Raw genomic sequence first — 21,317 nt, forward strand, 5'->3', positions numbered from 1 at the left:
AAAATTATTGATAATTTAAAAATAAATTAATAATTTACGTTAAATTGAGAATATCAAGTTTGACTCATTTACCAATATATTTTCATGGGGTGAGCATGACTACATGAAATCTCTCTGACTTCTCTCGGAATAAAGTGATACTAATTCGTTTCAATTTAAATGATCGTCGTTTTATTTTAAAGGTTAGTTTTCTTTTATATTTTTAGAAGTAAAATTAATATACTTAATTTTTTTTAATATTATAAGCTACAATTACTGACAATTCAAATGCTTAAAATTAAAAATATGTAAGAAGTGCAATCTCAAAAAGATTAATTTAGTAAGATTTACAGGTGATGAATTTAATTAAATTGTAAAAGCAGTTACTAATATTTGTTTTAGAATAAACTGTCTACATCATATTTTAATAGTGAAATCTTTGCTTATACGTTATATTTGTACACAAAACTACTCTTTTTTTTATATATGAAAGAAAAATATAACTTATATAAAAATTAATTTAATTTAACTTATATAAAAATTAATTTAATTTTTATTCGAACAAAATCATATAAATTGAAACGCCGAAAATCGTAAAACTTAAAATGTATAAACTTTAAGACTGGTGCATTATTGATCTATGAATGTAGATTAATTTTGGTAGTAATATTTATACCGTTCAATGCATCAAAAGCACTTGTGTAGATCTGACCCATCCCTATATATTTCTTATTATAAAAATATTTTTAAAAAATAATATTTTCATTTCTCTTACCCTTTTTTGGTGATATTTAACTTTCTCTTTGGGGAATATTAATTTTTCTTTAAGAGTCGAGTATTTTTCCAATTATTTTTAGTTAGTCAAAGATGCTTCGAATATTATAAAGGTCAAGTTCTCTGACTTACATATTCAAAAATGATTTTACGCTATATATTTTTAGAGTATAGTTTAGAAGATATTTATTCTCCTTCGTCGATAATTATTTATTTATATTAACTTGATATATTATCTACTCGAAAAAATAAGATTTGTCTATAATTCTAAGTTAACTTGTTGGCAAAAAGCTTCAAATTAGTTGAATTTTTTATAATCTATTACTAATCAATAGCTAAATGAGATTGATATTTAGCTGTATAATTTTATTCATTGCTAATTTTTAATTTTCTATTAGTAATATCTCTTTAAAAGCTATATTAAGTATTAATAAATGAATTCTATTTATTAACTAAAAGTAAAATAAGAATAAAATGATATCATTTTTAAAATTCGACAAATTAAAATTAAAATATTTTATTTTAATGTAAATAAAGAAATAAAAATGGACGGAGAAAATATCAAATGCGAAAAAACAAAACCAAAAAGGGGGAAAGAGAAGTTTTACCAACTTTTCTAGTGCTCCATCAGTATATAATATAAAAAAGCATATGATAAAATTAATATAATAATATTGATAATAATAATAATAATAATAATTATAATGTACTTACAAGTTGTTATATATAGCCTTCCCAATGAGCTTTATTGTAGTCTGTTCCCAATATATATCACTATTTTATTCCCCTCTCAATATTTCTTCTCCCAAAAAAATCAAATAGACTATAGTAGTATAGTTAGATCTTTGATTTAATTATAATTAAATTTTAAATCTGCGTACATTCTGCTTTTCTCAATAATAAACATCAATAATTTTCTTTTCTTCTTTACTCTAAAAAAAAGAAAAAGTCATATATATGGATAATATCGACTTGCTCAAATCTTCACCTTGTGAAGATCAAATGGAAATGATGCTTATGATGCAAATGGAGAATGAAATGCCAATGTTGGACTATAGTTCGCGACGAAGCAATAACAGCAACAATAACAATAACAATAATACTGATTGTAATAATTTCTTTGAAATTATCGATCATCATGATTCATCATCTACATTCTTGAACAATGTGCCATCCTCTACTATTCCATTCAATGACTCTAGATCTCCTCAAATAGTTCATCAAGAATCTACAATAACCCTCCCTTTCTTGGAAAATTCAAGTCGTGATAATGAAAAATGGAGTACTTCTGTTAAAGGTGACTATAAAGAACAAGTATCCACTGCCTCGCATTTGAGTACATTTCCTTCACGTACATTGAAGCGAAATTCTATGGTGGCTATGAGGGAGATGATTTTTAGAATAGCTGCGATGCAACCAATTCAAATCGATCCATCATCTGGTAAGAATTTTGGTATCCTTATGTGTATCTCTATATATTTTAGTAACGCTCAAATAAACGTGCCTTCAGACTAATGACTTCGGGTGCAACTTGTACTTAGTGGCTTGATAGTTCATGGTATCTTTCTAGTCATACCACTATCAAAAAATGAAAATAGGTATGAATTAATATTATCAGAAAAGTGTGAATTAAATAGAGAGTTTTTCGAAAATTAGTATGAAAATTCGTTGAAAATTTATTTTTTTAAAATTTTTTATACTAATTCATGAAAAGATCTCATATAATTGACACTGTTCTCGTAATAATTTATCTTTTAATGTGTTGCTAATTTGCTATTGGAAATTATCAACAAATTTTGTTGTTTGACTATTGAATTTGACCCTCATTAATTTTGTTTTTCAAGTAGTGGTTTTGTTTTTTTATCGATGTGTGAATCAAGATATATGTTAAGTTAATTTCTCTTTTTCGTTGTCATTATTACTGATATTTTGATCGATATTTTTTTTTTGTTATTTATCGTGGATATTATTTTTGGCAGATTAATAAAAACACCTAGAGAAGAAACATGACGATATTGAATGATCTTTTATCAACGGATTTTATTATTTAACTATTAAATTTGACCGTCATCAAATTTCTATTTCTACTAGTAGTTTTTTTCCTTGATGTGAAAGTCGAGATATTTGTTGACTTGTTTCTCTTTTTCGTTCTCGCTGTTAACCATATCTTGTTATTAATATCAGTTATTTTTTCTTGTTGTTTAACGTGGATATTATTTCTGAATAACCAGTAAAAGCGCCCAAGAGAAGGAACGTGAAGATATCAAGCGATCCTCAAAGCGTGGCGGCGCGCCATAGGAGAGAAAGGATAAGTGAAAAGATAAGGATACTACAAAGATTAGTACCAGGTGGAACAAAAATGGACACTGCATCAATGTTAGATGAAGCAATTCATTACATGAAATTCTTGAAGAAGCAAGTTCAATCTCTTGAAAAAGTTGAAATTAATAGGCCTATGTCAATGTCATTAAGTGGGAATTACTTACCTAATTATAATTACCCTTATCATCAAAGTGTTCAACCCTAGATAGATAGATAGATTACATGTTTAAGTGAAAAATATTGAATAATGAGTTCTTGTTTTTAGTATAAATTCATGTGGGGTTGTAAAAATAGAAAGGAAAATATCAAATACACATAATATAGAGAATCACTTCTTATGATATATAGTTAATTATAAAGTTTATATATACCATGTAAGTTGTACTCTACTATAGAGGAGTAATAAAAGTTCATAACCATGTTTTTATATAGTGAATCCATGGTCCCTTCGGGGACATTCGATAAAATTGAAACAATGCAGAGAAGATTAGCATGATTTTTGCGCAAATTAAAAAAACACACAAAAATTGAGAAATAATTTAAATTTTTTCAAAGGGTTAATTTTTATTTGTTTTTGAAAAAAAATAGTGTATTCATGATGATTTCTTTACAAAATTATGTATTTTTACGTGCGATTTTTTAGAATCGATGTAATATTATTTTTCTAAAGTAATAGCTATGGATTGTTTTCCTCATATTTTTTTTTATAAATAATGCACACATGTTCTAGAAATTGTAAATCAACTTCCATTATTTGTACTAAGAATATAAGTGAGTAAATAAAAATATGATTTACTTAATATTAATTCTATACTAAAATCCACAAAAAAATCTCAATTATTTTACCCAACATGGAGGGAGTGATTTCAAGCTAAGAACTATTAATCTTTTTTTACTCTTAATAAGATGTCTCGGCTTAAAATTCTCGAGAATGAAAGAAATCAAGTTGTAAAAAAATGAGTTACAAAGTATACATATTTAAATTTAATTAAATTTTAACGTAAATATCAAACATAAGATTAAATTTGATTAAATTCTAACGTAAATATCAGACATGAAATACGAATAAAAAAATATGCACAATAAATCCATGTGAATGACTGACATTTTTGGCGGTGGTCTTTTATGATATTGTAGTTTTTTTTATAATAATATTGTTTTTAAACATTTTGAACCATGAAACGATGTCGTTTGATCATTTGTCTACGTGGCCAATGATTAATCCTACGTGGATATCTCTGTCGTACCATAATTGAAAACTTGAAATATTTTTTTAATCGTACGTTAAAAAAAAAATGAACTAAATGACAAACTCAACTTCAAAAATCAATTCATAAAACGCGAATAACATAGTACAGAGATTTAACATTCCAACACAATGAACTAGCTAAATCCTATATATTGTTCAAAATCTTAAAAAGAGGCTATAATTTAAGGATACATTAACATTTTTAAGTTTATAGGTTTGAATTATAATTTCATTGCTTATTAGATTTTGAATAAATAAAGTGTATAATATTAAGTAAAGATAAATTCTTCTCAATATAAATATGACAATCGGACATCAACAACTTTGATCCTAATAAATAAATGTAGATTTTGAATCAAAATTAGTGATTTTTCATGAATTCATAAATTCAATTATAAATTTGTCTCTACTATAATGCGTCTTTATCAACCATGGTAAAATACTCTAAAATCATAAATAAAAGTTGAACTTTACTAGTAACTATAACTAGTAAAATGATTTTTAAAAAAAATTTCAATTAAGTTCAATTTTTTTTGGGTACATGCCATATCATTTGTTAAATTTTTGAATTTTTTTTTCAAACAATCATTTAATTTGCTAATGTTTATTGTCACCTAAAACTCTACCAAAAAAATGTTGCTTAGCATTTGATTCTATATACCCATAAATGCTTTCCATTTTTAGATTTCAAAATATTTATGAAGTATGTTTTTTATTTCTTCTTTTATTGCAGACTGACATAAGATAATATGACATGTCAAATCATCTGTAATTTTTAATTCTTTTTCGAATAATTATTCAATTTATGAATATCTATTATCGCTTAAAACTCTACCAAATGATTGTTGCTTTACGTTTGATCCTATGTAGCCATAAAATACTTCCATTTATAAATTTCCTAATTTATATAAAGTCTTCTTTGTTTCTTTCTTTTATCATAGAAGATGGATAATTCTCCATTCTTTTATGACAGTAACTAAAAATGAATAATGAATTTATTTTATTAAAAAAATAACTTTTCCCCCACATTTTACTGTTAATATTAATTACTTATTCTCCAAATTATTTGTTAAGAATTAAAAAAAAATAAAAATAAATAAATAAATAAATAAATAAATATATATATATATATATATATATATTAATTGATTAATAATGAATATTATAGAATAATAATTATATTAATCATTGGTTCATTTTGAGGTGTGACAAAGTTCAAAATCATATTTAATTTAGATTTTTCTTTTGCTATCTTTGATCCCTCACTGTTTAAATTTCAAAATAGTCATACTTATGTGATTTTGAACAATCCTCACCTTATCAGCTATATTTTAGTTTAAGTTAAGCTCAACATTTATTTTATATTGAGGAACTTTCACATATAGTCACTCAAAAATAGCCTAATTACTCTTCATAACTATAATTTGATAATTACAATTTGTAACTGCATATTATATGGAGGCTTGAGGCGAGCGAGACTGGGAGAGAGAGGAGAGTGACGAGCGAGGACAAAGAGTGAGAGAGAGGTGAATTGTATATGCATATCGATTAGATAATTATATATTATACATATGTATTTGTATATATACAAGCGAGATTTGGATAGAGAGGAAAGAAGAGAGATGACAGAGAGTGGAGAGAGGTGAATTATATATGTATGTCAATTAGATAATTGTATATTATAATATGCATTTGTATATATATATATATAGCAAGCGAGATTGGGAGAGAGAGGAGCTAGGGAGGTGAGCTAGAGAGGGAAGCGAGTGGGAGAGAGGTGAATTGTATATGTATATCAGTTAGATAATTGTATATTATACATATATATTTGTACATTTTGACGAATTATACATATACAAACGCGACTATTTATACAAACTCAAAATCAAACCGCGTAATCAATGTATAATGTCAGTTGCGAGTGATAATTATAACAAACTATAGCTATGACAAGTAATCAAGTAGTATAAATTTACTTAACCACGTAATTTTTCCTTTTTTTAATTATGGTATCAAAGCCCATATTTATTTCAATTTCTTAGTTTATCTGAAGTTCGATTCCATGTCATACCATATAGGCTCTATAGATATTCATTCTTGGACATGTGTGCGTTAAATATGATTTTTCTTCTATAATCTTAGACAATTCTCATCTTATGAACTAGTATTTCAATCAAATTAAGTTCAATGTCTATGTTTTTTCATAGTGTTAGATATTAATTTATCCTTTTGCTTTCTTTCCTTTTTTACAAACAAAATTCCTCTTTTGAATCGAAAATAATTTGTAAATTGCCTAAGAATAGAAAAATAATATTACAATTTGAAAGAATATATGTTAGTGGACAATTTTAATCAAGGTTTAGAATTTTAATTTTATCACTATTGAATATCAATATAACGTAGAAAAAAAAGAATATTTTTCTAGTTACTATTATAAATACTTTAATTTATTTTTTCTTTTTATTCTTTGAACTTTATATATAGAGTAATTTTAATCGAAGACAAATATCCAATATTGTCTATAAGTATATCCATCTTAAAGTTATATTGCTTGAGTTCTTAAAGAATGTTAATATGTAACGTGATAATCTACTTTTAGAAAATCCTAACACAAATACGAAATTAAAAGTGAAGAGCGATAGATTTTATTTCTTTGGTATTTATTTTGAACTTTATTAATTTAGATTCATGATACATTCGACGATAAAATTCGTTAAAAATAATAGCTACGATTCGAAATCTCTTAATGATGGTATGATGACTACAAGTAATTAACTTCTTAGTAATTGCCATGATGTTTCCAATGATAAAATATATACATTTTAATTAAATCTGAAAATACTAGTCTACAATTAACTCATGTACGATTTAACAACCCCAAAGCCATCTTGAATTTTTTATTCAATAAGAAAAATCAATTTGTTATTGTACCTAACAATTAGAAGTTAGAAAGTCTCTAATGAAAGTTTGAAAATTGAAAATGAAAAAGAAACATGGATAAAAGTTACCCTTTTCAACCAAATTAACAACTAATAAAGCATATTGAGTTAATCAACACTAACAACCCCATCCCAAATATAACGATAATAATATATTTAGTATTATTCTATAAATAAAATCTGAGCAGAATGATGTATGCATAATTTTATTTTTATCTTGTAAAGGTTGAAATGAATTTTTTTCGTTAGATGTTTTGTTTAAGTTAATCATAATATAAATAAGTATGGAAAAAATATATAATAATAAAATTGAAGTAAAAAATTGTCAATTAACGCGTCAACCACCGTAAAAGAATTAAAGAAGGAACACTATACACAATTGAGTTCCTTTGAAATTCTACCAATCATCATAGCTTGATGAAGTGGTCAATCTAGCTAGCTACAACTTGCAATAATAATATTAAATTACAATTTTTCATCAATATATACAAAATAATAGTTAAAAAAAATTGTTAACTTTCAAATGCCATAATTGATATTAGCATATTATATCTACTTTTCTTCTTTGGTATATTTATTTGTATTTTTAAAATGTCGATCCAAAAAACTTTATTCAAAAACATCAAGAATTATCATCATAGTAAGCTTTTCAAAAAGTTGTAAAGAAATATCTATTATATAGAGTTATTTGTTAAGTCAACAGAAAAAAAAAACTATTTTTGAATAATAATAAAAAACAATTTCAAAAATTTAATTTTTTTTTCAGAAGCCTTTTTGAAATTTTGGCCAAGCACAAATTAATTTCCAAATACATGCAAACAAGTCATTTTTAAAAGTTTTTTTTTCCGAAAACACTTCTTATTAAATATAATTTTTGATAATTTGAACATTTTAATTGGTCTTTGGATCTTTAAACCAAAGACAAAGTAAGACATGGCGTGTACTTGGAATTTATTTACGTTAACTCAAACTTTGACAATTGACAATAATATATATATTTTAAAAATTATATATATGTGGAGATTAGATTATTTATATATTGAATTATTAATTAGTAAACCGTGTTTCTTAATTGAAAATCTCAGCTCTCTATTAGGGTGTGTTTGTTATGACGAAAAATGTTTTTTAGAAAATAATTTTTAATTTTCTTAGATTTACTTGATTAAAATATTTTTAAAAATAATAATTCCCTAAATGAAAATAGAGAAAACAAATACATGAATGATTTTCCATGCTAATTATTGTCTATGATATTTTAAAGTTACCATTTCATCTGATCTATTGTTTTATATTTATCAGTCAGATAAATCATGTTACATGTACCAATATGTATATGTTGTCTCCGCTTCTGACTCCACAATTAAGTGGCGGAGCTAGAATTTTATTTCGGGGTATCAAAATATTAAGAAATAAAATTGTGTAGAAGTCAAGAAGTGTCAATATGTAATATATATATATATACAGAAAAATTAAATAATTTTTATTCTAGCTACACAATGTAATTTTTCGATGAAGAGTTGTCGGTCGACACCCCTTAACTATATATGACTCCGCCACTGCCACAATCATCATCATCACCATAGAATTTTCCTTAACTATAATCAAATATTTATAATGAACAATTTTTTGTTTTACGTATTTATAAAACACTAGAAAATAAATAAGATAACTATATATATGACTTGTTTTAATCGAAAACGTTTTTCTTCCTACCAAACACACCTTTTAAGACCATACAACTTATATATAAATATAGACAAAATGAGAACATCATGAACTATTCATAACATATATTTCTTCTAAGTTACAACAAACTATATTCTATGGCTAACAATAATGATGAAGAATTTTGTAAAGATTACTTTGAATTAAAGGCACAAGAAGCTAGTTACTTTGATTTTATTCGTATTTTCTATTCTAGTAACTTAGATAAAAGAAATTTCTTCGATGTATCGATCGGAGTGGCATCGACGATTCGAGGTTTTCGTCGACGATGGCTCATTTTTATCTCCATTGTGTTGCAAAGATTGTTCTTTTGGTTCAAAAATCCTATGGAAAATTTAGGTTCTTTTATGGAACTTTTGCAGAATTATCCTTCTTTTAATGGTGGTTTTATTCAACTTTTCCTCAATATATTTCAAGGTATGTACATTATTTCGACTTTAATTATCATGTTATATATAATATATATATTCTCTCTTTAATTTTATTTCGATTGCTATTCAGAGTTGAGCTATCAAATGATCACTATTGAAAAATTTTAAAAAGGTGAAATTTTTTGGATAAATTTAGTCTTTTCGGCGATGAATGTCCTTTTGGAAATTCATATTTTTTTTTAGTGCTGGATGATTTATCAACTTAGTTAAACTAGTTCATCCAGATGGTTCAGTTGGTTTGGAGGGTGATTATATTCCACACAAATGATCCAGGATCGATCCCTCCTCAATTCCTTCTAAATTGAGTATGTCACATAAGGCTTACCTAGTGCCGTTTATATACCTGTATAATTTGTAGGCTATTATGGAATGAGATTTACCCAATTTTTATTTGAGGACGAAGGTCGTAGCTGTTATGGATCGATCTCTCTTCAATTCCTTCTAAATTGAGTATGTCACATAGGGCTTATCTAGTGTCGTTTATATTCCTATATAATTTATAGGCTATTATGAAATGAGATTTACCCAATTTTCATTCGAAGGACAGAAATCGTAGCAGTTACGGTCATCCTAGGGTTAAAAGAAAAACATAGTTAAACTATATTATTAAGTAATGCCACTTGATATATACAATTTTCCCCAAAAATGAACTATATTTTAGTTGGAAAATCAATTTTTTGGTGCTGGAAAGATGATGTGGCATGTCATATCAACTGTTAAACTTTTGAAATTTTTTTCTAAACAATAATCCAATTTTTTGTTTTATGTTTGATCAATATAATTAAAATACTTCCATTTTAAGATTTCTCAATTTTAATTTTTTTATTTTATTTTTATAATAGAAGATGTATTTTCAAAATTTTTCTGGTGGAAATTAAATTGATTTTTTTTAGAGTTTATATACATGCAAGTAAAATGAAATCAAAATGCATAGTTCATGCATAGTACCTAAACAAGACATGCATTAATTCTCATTTACAAGTTTGAAAATATAAATTTTCTTTGACTTGCTAAAGATAATATTCCGTCAAACTTATTTTTACTTGTCGATTTTAATATTTTTACGTTTCTTAAAAATTAATAGTTAATATTCATATTTTATCACAATATTCTTAGTAATTAATGTATAATATCAGGTCTTGAAAAATGATTTGAGAAATAAATAATTAATACTCTATTGAGTGCAAAAGAGGGAAAATAATTATCATTTTTATATGTTTTGATAAATAAAAATAAAAATTTATTTTTAAAAATAGTGAATAAGTAAAAATAAATAAAAGAAATATCTAAAAACTAGACCCCTTTTTTTTAATTATTATTTTGATAGAATTAAGGGCAAAATTATAGAGTATAGTATTAAGCTTCGTAATTGAATAAAAATGTCACAATAATCCTACAAGAATAAAAGAATTCACCACATTGAAATATTACAAAACAAAATTCAGTTTTTTTAATCTGATATTTAATATTTGCATTGTGATTTAATTAAATCTGAATTTTTATATTGAAATTTTTTATTACAAATACATAGAGGGATTCCAACCATCTCACCACGACCCAAGAAAGAAAATTAAGTTGAACAATAAAAATATCATGATGTGGATTTCAAAATTAATTATTTTTTTCTTTATGTTCATTATTTAATATTCACTATTATTATAAATTCTTGATACTGTCAGTGTATATAAATAATATATCTCATCGTACGATTGTAGGAAAAGTGGTAAGGCCGGAAAAGTCATCGGAAAAATTCAAATCGATGATCGGAAATCTTGATTTAAGGGTGGAATTAGACAAGAAAATAAAAATTGGGGACATAAGATATAATCGACACGTGTCAATTATGGCTGCTAAATTATCATATGAAAATGAAGCACTAAATAAGACAGTAATTCAAAAGCATTGGCAGGTAAATTATTATTCTTTATAATATTTTTTTAAAAAAAAATTAAAAAAAATACTGACAAAATATTCAATAAATTGTTTTTTTTTCTGCAGATGCATTTCTTGGGGTTGTATAATTTCTGGAACGGTAAGTCGATGTTTATCTTTTTAATAGTAGCGAAAAGAATTGAATTTGAACAGATTAAAATGAATATAGCTAATAAAATAATTAATTTAAATTCAAGTGAAATGACCAAATCTTATTTTTCATGAATTGATTAGATTTGTTCAAATAATTACGTTCAGGTGCAAATTATAATAGGATTTTACTTATATATACTGAATTATTGATAATGAAAATAATTTTATATATGTGTTAGATGTATTTTTGTATTCTATTTCAAACTTAATTAAGAAGATTTCAAAAATAGAAAATAATTATAAACAACATTTTACTTTTCTGAGTAAACGCAAAATGAAATGTTGGTTGGTGAAAAAAATTAGTAATCTAGGTAGGTGATTAGTTTAAACTAATTACTCCCTCGTCCGGAATTGTTTGTCATGTTGCGCTTATCGAAAAGTAATTTGACGTAAATATTAATTCGATATATTAAATAAAAAAAATTAGATATTCTAAAATAAAAAGTACTGTAAATTACAACTTTTTAAGTATAATATGATGAAAAAATACATTTAAAAATGTTAGTCAAAGTTTTTATAATTTGACTCTAAAAATAGAAAATCATGACAAACAATACCGGATATAGGAAGTATATAATTAAGAGTATAGATTCCATTTTAGGTGATTTGAAGTGATGTCCTCTAAGTACATTAATTACATTAATTTTAAAATCTAGTTGTAACTACTTGTATTTAATTAATAATAAAATTAGTGTTAATTTTTTTTAACTTTTAGCGTTATTTAAGAAATCAAAACTTTGATGTATGTGCAATTAGCTATCATAAATTAATTTAATACAATGAATATTGCTATATTTTATTGAGTGATCCAAAAAGTACGCCTTGATCTATTAGCACCAACCTCTTATATTAATTTCAAAATAACATTGAACTTTATATTTGAGTCAAGACCTAATCAACACTTATTTATTAAAAAAAAGTATTTGATATTTTTTGTCGATGAAAACTGTTAAGTATATCATAAAATTAATCGAGATACGAACATCAAGATTTTATTTTAAAAAATATCCCACTTCTTTGGATTTACACTAATTTCTATTTCCAATACAATAGTGTTTGGTTTTTCTTCTATAGTAAACTTAAATTTGGATACAAAATTAGATTATATATGTATGGTCAAAAATTAATTTATACTATCATTACATATCGTATCAAAGCTTCAATTAAATTCCCTTCATCGACAAAAAGATATACAATATATATACATTTTAAAAAAGTTTGCACATATATAACTTGTTCAATGCATTCTTTAATCCCTCGTTCGAATTTTTTATTCCCGCCTATAATGATATACATTGTATACGTAAATATTTTCTTCAAAAACACACTCGATTTTCACTGTTCTTTTGTAGTTGAGTTGGTTGACTGCCTGATCTTTCAACTTATCGGTGAGGGGGTTAAACTCCCCTGTGATAATCCCGTTTCCTATTTCCCCTTCCCGTACCCCGATTTAACTTTTTTTATTTTATTTTTTTGTAGCTTATGAGGAACAATATTCAACTCAAGCCATAATGTTTCAAGACAAAATTGAAGATCCAAATTTAATTGTGGTAGCATTTAGAGGGACAAGCCCATTTAATGCAAATGCATGGATCACAGATATAGATTTATCATGGTATGAACTTGAAGGCCTTGGTAAAATCCATGCAGGCTTTATGAAAGCCCTAGGGTTACAAAAGCCCATTGGATGGCCCAAACAAATAAACCAAGATCAAAATAATAGTAATTCTAAAGAATTTGCATATTATAAAATAAGAGAAGAATTGAAGAAAATATTGAGTAAAAATGAAAAAGCAAAGTTTATAGTAACAGGACATAGTTTAGGTGGTGCATTAGCAATATTATTTGCATCAATATTAATTTTACATGAAGAAGAATGGCTATTAGATAAATTGGAAGGAGTTTACACTTTTGGCCAACCAAGAGTTGGAGATGAACAATTTGGGAGATTCATGATGGAGAAATTGAAGAAATTTGATGTGAAATATTATAGGTATGTTTATTGCAATGATATGGTGCCAAGATTGCCCTATGATGACAAAACACTATTCTTCAAGCATTTCGGATCATGTTTGTACTACAACAGCCTCTACTGTGGCAAGGTAAACTTTCTAATCTATCTGTACAGTACGATCGATTCAGAAGTTTCAGTAAATTACATCATTATTCTTGCAAGGACTTGTCATGCTTATAATCTAGAAATTTTAAGATAATGAGTATGAATGTTCACTATTCATAACTAGTGGAGATTAGAGTACGAGCGTCAATATATTTAGTTTTTAGATATTCAGAAGCTACATAAAAAAAAAAATTCGATCATATTTTAACAGCTAATATTAAAAAAAATTGTCTTAATTTTGTTACTAATTGTAGGTTTTGGAGGAGGAACCAAACAAGAATTACTTCTCATTGCTATGGGTTTTACCAAAGGTGTTGAACGGTGTTTTTGAGCTAATTAGGAGTTTTATTCTCCCTTGGATTAAGGGAAATGATTACAAACAAAGTTGGTCTGAGATGATTTTTAGAATGGTGGGATTAATTATTCCAGGATTATCGGCTCATGGTCCAGTAGATTACGTTAATCTTACTCGTTTAGGAACTAATCTTCATCTTCCTCAATCACAAGGTGGTCTTAAACAAGATTAACTTGTAACCCATATTTGTTCCATTATACTCTTTTAAAGGTTGATGTTACAAAATTCATTAAAATTTTAATATGTTTTCGATGTCATCAGGCTAACACTAGTGAGCTATTACGGTTTCTTCAAATCGTATCATTATTCGATTGAGCACGACATGGTATGCTATAGCTATTTTGCTTTAACCCACCATAAGAAAAGAAAGAAACATTTGAACATTACAAAAATTGTGGACAATATTACAAAATCGAGAGATAGGCGAGCAAGATTCGTAAATATTACTGATCTTACCACTGATTAAGAGTTCCCTACGTACACTTACATACATGCATTTTTGCTACTAGATACACAAAATAGAGAGATAGGCGAGGGAGATTCGTAAATATTACTTATCTTACCACTAATTAAGAGTTTCCTACGTATCATACACTTAGATACATGTATTTTTGCTACTAGATACACAAAATTGAGATATAGGCGAGCGAGATTCGTATGTATATCAAATACATGTGAATCACACTAGATACATGTATCTTGGCGTCAGATCCACGAGCTAATATACATGAAAAAACAAGAAAATCGGCTATTCCTAAATCAATCTGATGTAGCAAAAGAGATTACCAAATTTATGCAACCACAGCTTATCAGGAAGGTTTACAGAAGTATGCTGTAATGGCCTTCAATTTGCCATTTAAGTAATTCTTCTCCACCTGAAGACATATGCAGTACCAGAGTTAAAATACAGTGTATGAGTCAATCACAGTGAAACCCATTCTCTTCGTAACTTTAAACAGTTTTGAATGCTGGATGAATACCTCTAATGACCATGGTGGATTCGCGGACAGTGACAGTTCTGCCAACTCATTGATATCGACATTTCTTGGGAGGAACATGACAACTTTGGAGGCGATTCCCCTGCCAATGCTGAAGAGGAAGTTCCTGTGGTAATAGACAAAGAGATGCACAATGTCAGAAGTACTGTTTGAGAAATATAAGAACCGAGGCAGAAGTCTCGAGGAAAAACTAATTGCATACCCATCATGCGGCCTAAGCATGGTTTTCATGTCAAATGTTCTTTCCTTCAAATAGTCTGGTCCCCCCCAAGGTGGTGACATAAAGACTACATCCGCCTGAAGCAAAGCTAAGACAATTTTAAATCTTGAAAGTAGGTAGAGGAGAAAAAGAAAAGAGAGAGGGCAAAACTTGAATACGATTTCCACGATCAAAGAAAATAACTAAGAGTGTCATCAAAGCTGAAACAAACTATCACACAGAAAACACGAACAAACTAAATCTGACAGCAGGGATTTGTGAAAAAGAATTCTACTGTTGAATTATTTATCAGGAAGAAAATAGTAGCACGAAGTGAAAGACCACTCTCTTGCAATGGCTAAACAAAGAATTTCTCAACCTTCTTTGAAAGAAGCAGCCAAAGCATCCATAAGAACAATGAAAGAAGACTTCTGCTATAAATATATAATTTATTCACCTTTTGAAAATAGAGAAACTTGTTACCTTCAAATTAGGAGCCAAAACAAAAGAATCACCTCTAATAAAGTCTATCTGGTCACGAACTCCATAGATGGCAGCATTATATTGAGCTAAGTCTATTCTCTTTGGATCAATATCGATTGCAATGACATGCTTACTCCTGCAATAACAGCTGGTATTTGAGTGTGCTGTCACTGAGAAAACGTATCCACATACTTAGCCATGCTAGGATGGATAAATAAAGCATTGAACAAGTGATGCATAAATACTTTCTATAGATATTTTTCGTTTACTGATAAAAAAAAAAGAAATATTCCTATAGTAAAGCCAAATAGTATCCCATTATGTCAACAATGAAGATGTAAAGCAATTAGCAGAGCAGTATCCTTCATGTGCAGACGAAGTCCTCAAAGGTAGTGTACAGGGAACTAAGGACGCAAGTGTAGCAAAAATAATTATAGGACCCGAAGCACAAGATGCCAAGATCCAATATGAGGTCCAAGGATTTTTGACCTTTGCACATTAACAATGGGATTGAGATGACATACTTGCATTCACAAGAATCCAAGGACTAATATAGCACATACCAAAAGCAGAAATGAAACGCGGCTGTACTCACCTCATAGCAAATTGAATTGAATTCCCACCAACTCCAGTAAAGAGATCCACTATAGTACCAGAACCACAGCGAAGTGCATGATGCTTGGCTATGGCCTCTGGAGTAACTGAGAACCATCCTTCTCCGTCCATCTTTATACCATCATCATATTTGTTAAATAATAGATACCTTTGACACCAATATTTGTTCAAACTGGGAGATATTTCTTCATTAGTATTGCAGAATTCCAGCTCTATGGACCAGGAAAGAAAAGAAAAGAAAAGAAATGAAAATTCATTAACCAAGGATAATAGGATCTTCAAACTTTAGTTAGCTAGAACCATTCATAGATCCGACACATATAAGGAGTTACAGAATGATAATAGACATGTAAATATAGATGGAAGTGACGCAAAGTAACCAATGTTGAAGTAGTTTATTCAATAAAGCCAGCAATCCCGAAAAAAGACTTTCTTGTTTCAGACAGTTTATCAAAATGATTTCAACTCTTGCTACAAGCGTAGTCATTAAAGAAAGAGATTCTAAACTTAGGCTACAATCAGCAGAAATTCTCAGGAGAAGTATATGCTAGTTATCAAATTTTACAATTGTTAAGTTCAACCTGACAAAATATAGCCCTCTAGTTGACAACACTGTTGGAAAGAAAGACTTAAAACAGGGATCCAGCGATAAACTAATAGTTACTTCTAGAAGGTTCTCAGCTGCACTCAGGAAGAACACGGTATGGCACGACCAAGTCCAGAATCACACAGGGTTACTAGTTACTATTAAATCAGGCTCAGAACTCATGAGCATGCTTACCAACAATTCATATTTGATTACACCAATCTTCATACACATCCAAGATGGAGAATTGACAAGTTAATGTCAGGTAATATTAGAAGTGCCTAGCCCTTTTCTATTTTTGGTGTAAACATGAATATATGGAAGAGCTGGAATCTTCTTTTGATGTTCTAGGATCTCTGTAAGCAGGTTATAGCTTAGTATCTCCCTATATTCCCTTGTAATTATGGACACTGCAGCTTTTATGCAGCAAATAGCTATACAAAAAATGTTACCTTCAAAAAAAATATGCAAGGTAAATTAAAGCATATAAATGTAAGGCAAGAGAAGGAACACTCCAGTTCACAAACCTTGAGCTTCGGTTGGCAACTTCCATTTGGCTTTAGTTTTTCTGACTCTCTTTTTCTGTTTTGTAGAGCTAAGAGTACACAAATTGTCAGCAAATTGTCCCGCTCCTTCTAATTCATCGAGCTGTCTGTCCAACAATACATCATCCTCTATAATTCCATCTGCAATATCAAGCTCAGACGGTAGACTTGCAGAAGTTTGCAGATCATTAGATTCTTTTAAATCTGCATCATCCAACTCCACCATCTCAAGTGCTGTTTCTGGTTGTTTGGTGGTAAAATTAGTAAATATCAGGTCGTCCATTCCTGGAGGTGGATCCCAAGTACATTGCATAGTCACAATGTTATAAAAGTAGTTCCTTTGGTAATCATTGTCCCAATAAAATCTCCAATCATTAGTAGTTCCTTCACAATTATTATTAGTTGCTTTACAACTATTTAATTCTTCACCGACAACATCGAAGAGTAGCCCATCTTCTGTGCAATGTTCAGCCGATTGTGTAGCAATAGACTCCACTTGCTCTGCAGATAAAGAACATTCCATACAGGCATACTCCATCTGCTCTCCATTTAAGGGATTTCCCTCACAATGACCATTTGATGCCTCTCCACTGATACATCTACTGTCAACATTGCTATTTTTTGGACAGCTTTCTGCATGGTTTCCACATTCCACACTCGAGCCAACCATTACTCCAACATCTTTTTCCACTTGAACTTTTTCACATATAGAGACATTATCCTTTGTATTATCCAGACTAAGACCCGATTGCTGATTGCAATCAATGCATTCAAGGGATGTGTGAGCACTACCAGCACTCAAATTGTTCAAACCTTCCTCTCCACCATTAAGACGATGATAATCACCATCCCCAGTATAGAAGGATGAGAATTCCCTTTGTCCAAGAAGTGACAAGTAGGAAGAATCCTTGTTTGAGTTGCCATGCAGAGTACCATTAGGCTCAAATTCTTCCTTCAGCTCTTGTATTGAAGTTAGCACTTCATCCTGGGTATTCTCGCACGACGAAAGAATCTTCTTCTTTCCATCCTTTCTTTTTCCCTTAACTGTTCGATTTCTCTTCTGCTGGAATAGAGAAAGAGATACAGGAAAGAAGTTACACCCCATACATTAGTGCAAAACAGCAACATAGTCTAGGAAATCAGATTTCTAGAATCCATGCTTTCATTGGACAGATTTTATTTTTTATTAACCATAGTGTCTAGGCCAACATGCTCACATCTCAACAAATTCCAGGTGTACCCGCTATCTCCCATCAACCAGGAGCGACTCAAACATATTAATGGCCTAAAGCAAAAATTAAACGGGGACTTAAACTTGAATTGTTAATAATTTTTATATAGTTGTTTTCTTCTAGTTTTCAATTGATAATACAACCATTCTTATTTTAAATTATTTTTCATAATCAAATTTCTTCTAATAATTTCTATATTTTTCATAAAAAGTTTGCTTTTTCTACCAATATATTCTATATTTATTAAGAAATAATAACTTATAACCTATTACTATTAGAAATGAGGCCCCTTAAATTTAGGGGTCTAAGGCGCATGTCTTTTTTTTAACACTGTCGTGTCACCCCTGCCACCAACACAAGTACCAGGTAACTTTGCCTAGCAAGGCTTGAATAAATGAAAAGAAATCACCGAGTGATTTTTCCTCCTGCTAGGATTTGAACCTGAAAGCTCACAGATATCAATCCACTTCATTGACCAGTACGCTACACCTTGGGTATTTTTTCAACATTCTTTTTGGTAATAGGAATGAGTTTCATTGAAAAGTTTGAACATAAAATTGAATCATTTAATGAAGATCTGTTACAGGAGCTTGAAAGAAATAAGGATTTCAGTCAACATACCATGAGTGAATATTTCCTACCCCTGTTCTATTAATCAATTTAGGACCTGACTTACAGTTGTACTATTTGTACTTCAGGTTGCAACCTTTTAAAAAGACTACCTCTCAATTGAAAAAACAGTACCATCGAAAAATCAGTCTCACTATCTAAAAAACCTGGGACAGTACTCGAAAACAGAACCTGTAACTTTCCTATGTTTTTCAGAAGACAATGAAATAGAAATTATGCAGAGAGCCAGAGACAGAATATGAGCAAACTTAGGAATGCATCAAGATACCAAAACAAAGCACCTTAAAGCGTGGCACAATTATTTATGGGAATGATTTATAGAGGTATACTACTTGGAGCTAGAACTTTATAAAAAACAACATATGAAAATCAAACAAGTTATACTAGAAAACTGGATACCTCCTTTTTAGTGTGGAATGAAACAGGAAGGCCCATTTCATTCATTTGTCTGGCAAGCTCCAAATCTTCCAGTAAAGAGCCAAAATCTGCCAAGACTAAAAGAGAACTGCATATTAACTATATAAAGTACAAGATAGTTTACTCCTAATTTTCCAGTGTTTCCCCGGTAACCCAAATATCAAATGTAATAAGTAACTAGAAATTAGCTTATGATACAACGTAGTACTTACCATTTAGTGGGGATGCATTACTTTTGTAGACATCAGTGTTCTGCACAAATAAATAAATAAAGGTTATAGAGATGCATAATCCATAAACAAAATCAAGCTACAACCTAAAGAGTCGGAGAGTGTGTGTGCTAGTGAGTTGTGTGCACTAATCTTGATGTCCCAAAACTCGGCATTTCAGCTTTGAAACTCAGTTAGTAAAGGACGTACCGCTCTACCCTTCTCCACCTAAATAAAGACTTGGTTCAACAGTCAGAGAGCTAGAGGAGGGGCATGTCCATGTGTGCTATATAACTTTGATGTCCAAAAAATCAGTATTTCATCTTTGAAACTCCGTGTTGTAATGGACATACTTCTCTCTATCCTACATCAATTACGTGAAAACCTTGTTTCAAAGGTCATGTTCGGAACTTGTGACTTGGTCATATAACCACACATCCCATATTGTACAACCTTTTCTGTCCAACCAAAGCCCCGTGAGAGTGAGAGTATATATACATACACACACATATACATATTTCCATTATGATATGTAGTGTCTGCATTAACTAAGCTTCAAATTCCAAACTAGTTCTTATCTATGAACTATGTTGCTCCGACTCTTCAAATATGCCACGTTGTACGTGTTGAATCCTCCAAATGAGTACATATTGGAGGATCCTACACGGGCGCAGCAACATTTTTGGAGAGTCCGAGCAACATAGTCAATGAATACACTTTATCCCCTTCATTATGGAAGCCAATTTAAACTACAACGCGCGTTATAAAAATTCAATTTTTTTTGGCTTCTAGCTCTACTATGCACATACCCAGTTGAAACAATCAAAAGGGGCAGCTAAGCTTACCGCAGATTCCAACAAAACCTTCCCTTCTTGCGAATAATCTCTGCATAAAAAAAAAAGTTTGAACATTCACTTGCCCTAATAAGCTAATTTTAGACATTGAAAATTTTAAAAAAGGGTGCAAAGAGTGCTAACGAAAGATGAACTTCAGTAAGCTTTAACAAAGAGCCAAGAGCTACAATTGCTGAACCTTCTTCTTCGTGAAGCTTTACGTTTTCCATTGTTTCTGATTGAAAAAAAAAACTACTTACCGTAGAAAGTTCAGTTCTGTCAATTCAAAAAACAAGGGAAGATGATGAAGGCAGATAAACGGGTTCGGGTCGGGTTTTGAGTTGAAACGCCATTGATTTATAGGGAAAAGCTTCAACTTAAGACAGTCGAAACATTCAAGTTGCAGAAAAAACTTGAAAATGGCGGCGGCCCGACCCGACCCGTTTTGACACCATTCAGAGAGGAAAAATTGTATATAATAGCAAACTAATAACCTAAATTAAATGAAATAACTAGGGTTTGATTTAATTGTGCTCCATAGCAAGCATTAGCTAAAATTTGTCAGCGTTTCTCTCCCAAAAATCTCGCTCGC

General features: G+C 29.3%; 2 protein-coding genes and 1 non-coding gene across 15 annotated transcripts; 2 read left to right on the plus strand and 1 right to left on the minus strand.

Annotated features, from left to right (window-relative positions):
* Positions 1–3,517: 3,517 nt before the first annotated feature.
* On the plus strand, positions 3,518–3,624 carry LOC112939955 (U6 spliceosomal RNA). The gene has a single exon (XR_003244885.1). It is a non-coding gene; the product is annotated as a U6 spliceosomal RNA (small nuclear RNA).
* Positions 3,625–8,972: 5,348 nt separating this feature from the next.
* Positions 8,973–14,244, plus strand: LOC101263295 (triacylglycerol lipase OBL1-like). The gene is made up of 5 exons (XM_004252716.4): positions 8,973–9,405; positions 11,135–11,328; positions 11,418–11,451; positions 12,984–13,606; positions 13,878–14,244. Exons 1-5 carry the CDS (start codon positions 9,087–9,089, stop codon positions 14,148–14,150), a joined length of 1,443 nt encoding a protein of 480 aa, XP_004252764.1. The 5' UTR covers positions 8,973–9,086; the 3' UTR covers positions 14,151–14,244.
* Positions 14,245–14,398: 154 nt separating this feature from the next.
* LOC101263590 (uncharacterized) lies at positions 14,399–21,221 on the minus strand. 13 transcript variants are annotated; one of them, XR_011213162.1, is made up of 10 exons: positions 20,870–21,140; positions 20,738–20,777; positions 19,896–19,935; positions 19,666–19,760; positions 17,387–18,467; positions 16,254–16,485; positions 15,691–15,794; positions 15,179–15,273; positions 14,959–15,082; positions 14,399–14,853 (listed from the first exon to the last, which is right to left on the minus strand). XR_011213162.1 is itself a non-coding variant. In XM_004252717.5 (10 exons), the coding sequence occupies exons 1-10, from the start codon at positions 20,953–20,955 to the stop codon at positions 14,788–14,790; spliced, it is 1,995 nt and encodes a 664-aa protein (XP_004252765.1). In that variant the 5' UTR covers positions 20,956–21,221; the 3' UTR covers positions 14,399–14,787. The 13 variants fall into 13 exon arrangements, 8 of the variants coding, with proteins under 8 accessions (XP_004252765.1, XP_069148492.1, XP_069148491.1 ...); XR_011213165.1 differs by having other exon boundaries at positions 17,387–18,464; positions 19,666–19,751; positions 20,870–21,104; XR_011213163.1 differs by having other exon boundaries at positions 17,387–18,464; positions 20,870–21,104.
* Between the last annotated feature and the right edge of the window lie 96 nt (positions 21,222–21,317).

The sequence above is a fragment of the Solanum lycopersicum genome, chromosome 12, assembly GCF_036512215.1.
Source record: "Solanum lycopersicum chromosome 12, SLM_r2.1".
Taxonomy (NCBI): domain Eukaryota; kingdom Viridiplantae; phylum Streptophyta; class Magnoliopsida; order Solanales; family Solanaceae; genus Solanum; species Solanum lycopersicum.

What these genes read in the sequence shown, in the direction of transcription:
- LOC101263295 (XM_004252716.4), top strand. Translation starts at nt 9,087, where the DNA reads ATGGCTAACAATAATGATGAAGAATTTTGTAAAGATTACTTTGAATTA. An exon ending in TTTCCTCAATATATTTCAAG is followed by an intron (nt 9,406 to 11,134) that starts GTATGTACATTA and finishes GTACGATTGTAG; the next exon opens with GAAAAGTGGTAAGGCCGGAA. An exon ending in ACAGCCTCTACTGTGGCAAG is followed by an intron (nt 13,607 to 13,877) that starts GTAAACTTTCTA and finishes TACTAATTGTAG; the next exon opens with GTTTTGGAGGAGGAACCAAA.
- LOC101263590 (XM_010316309.4), bottom strand. Translation starts at nt 20,955, where the DNA reads ATGGAAAACGTAAAGCTTCACGAAGAAGAAGGTTCAGCAATTGTAGCT. An exon ending in CTTACTGAAGTTCATCTTTC is followed by an intron (nt 20,778 to 20,869) that starts GTTAGCACTCTT and finishes TTTTTTATGCAG; the next exon opens with AGATTATTCGCAAGAAGGGA. An exon ending in TTTTGGCTCCTAATTTGAAG is followed by an intron (nt 15,274 to 15,658) that starts GTAACAAGTTTC and finishes GCTTTGCTTCAG; the next exon opens with GCGGATGTAGTCTTTATGTC.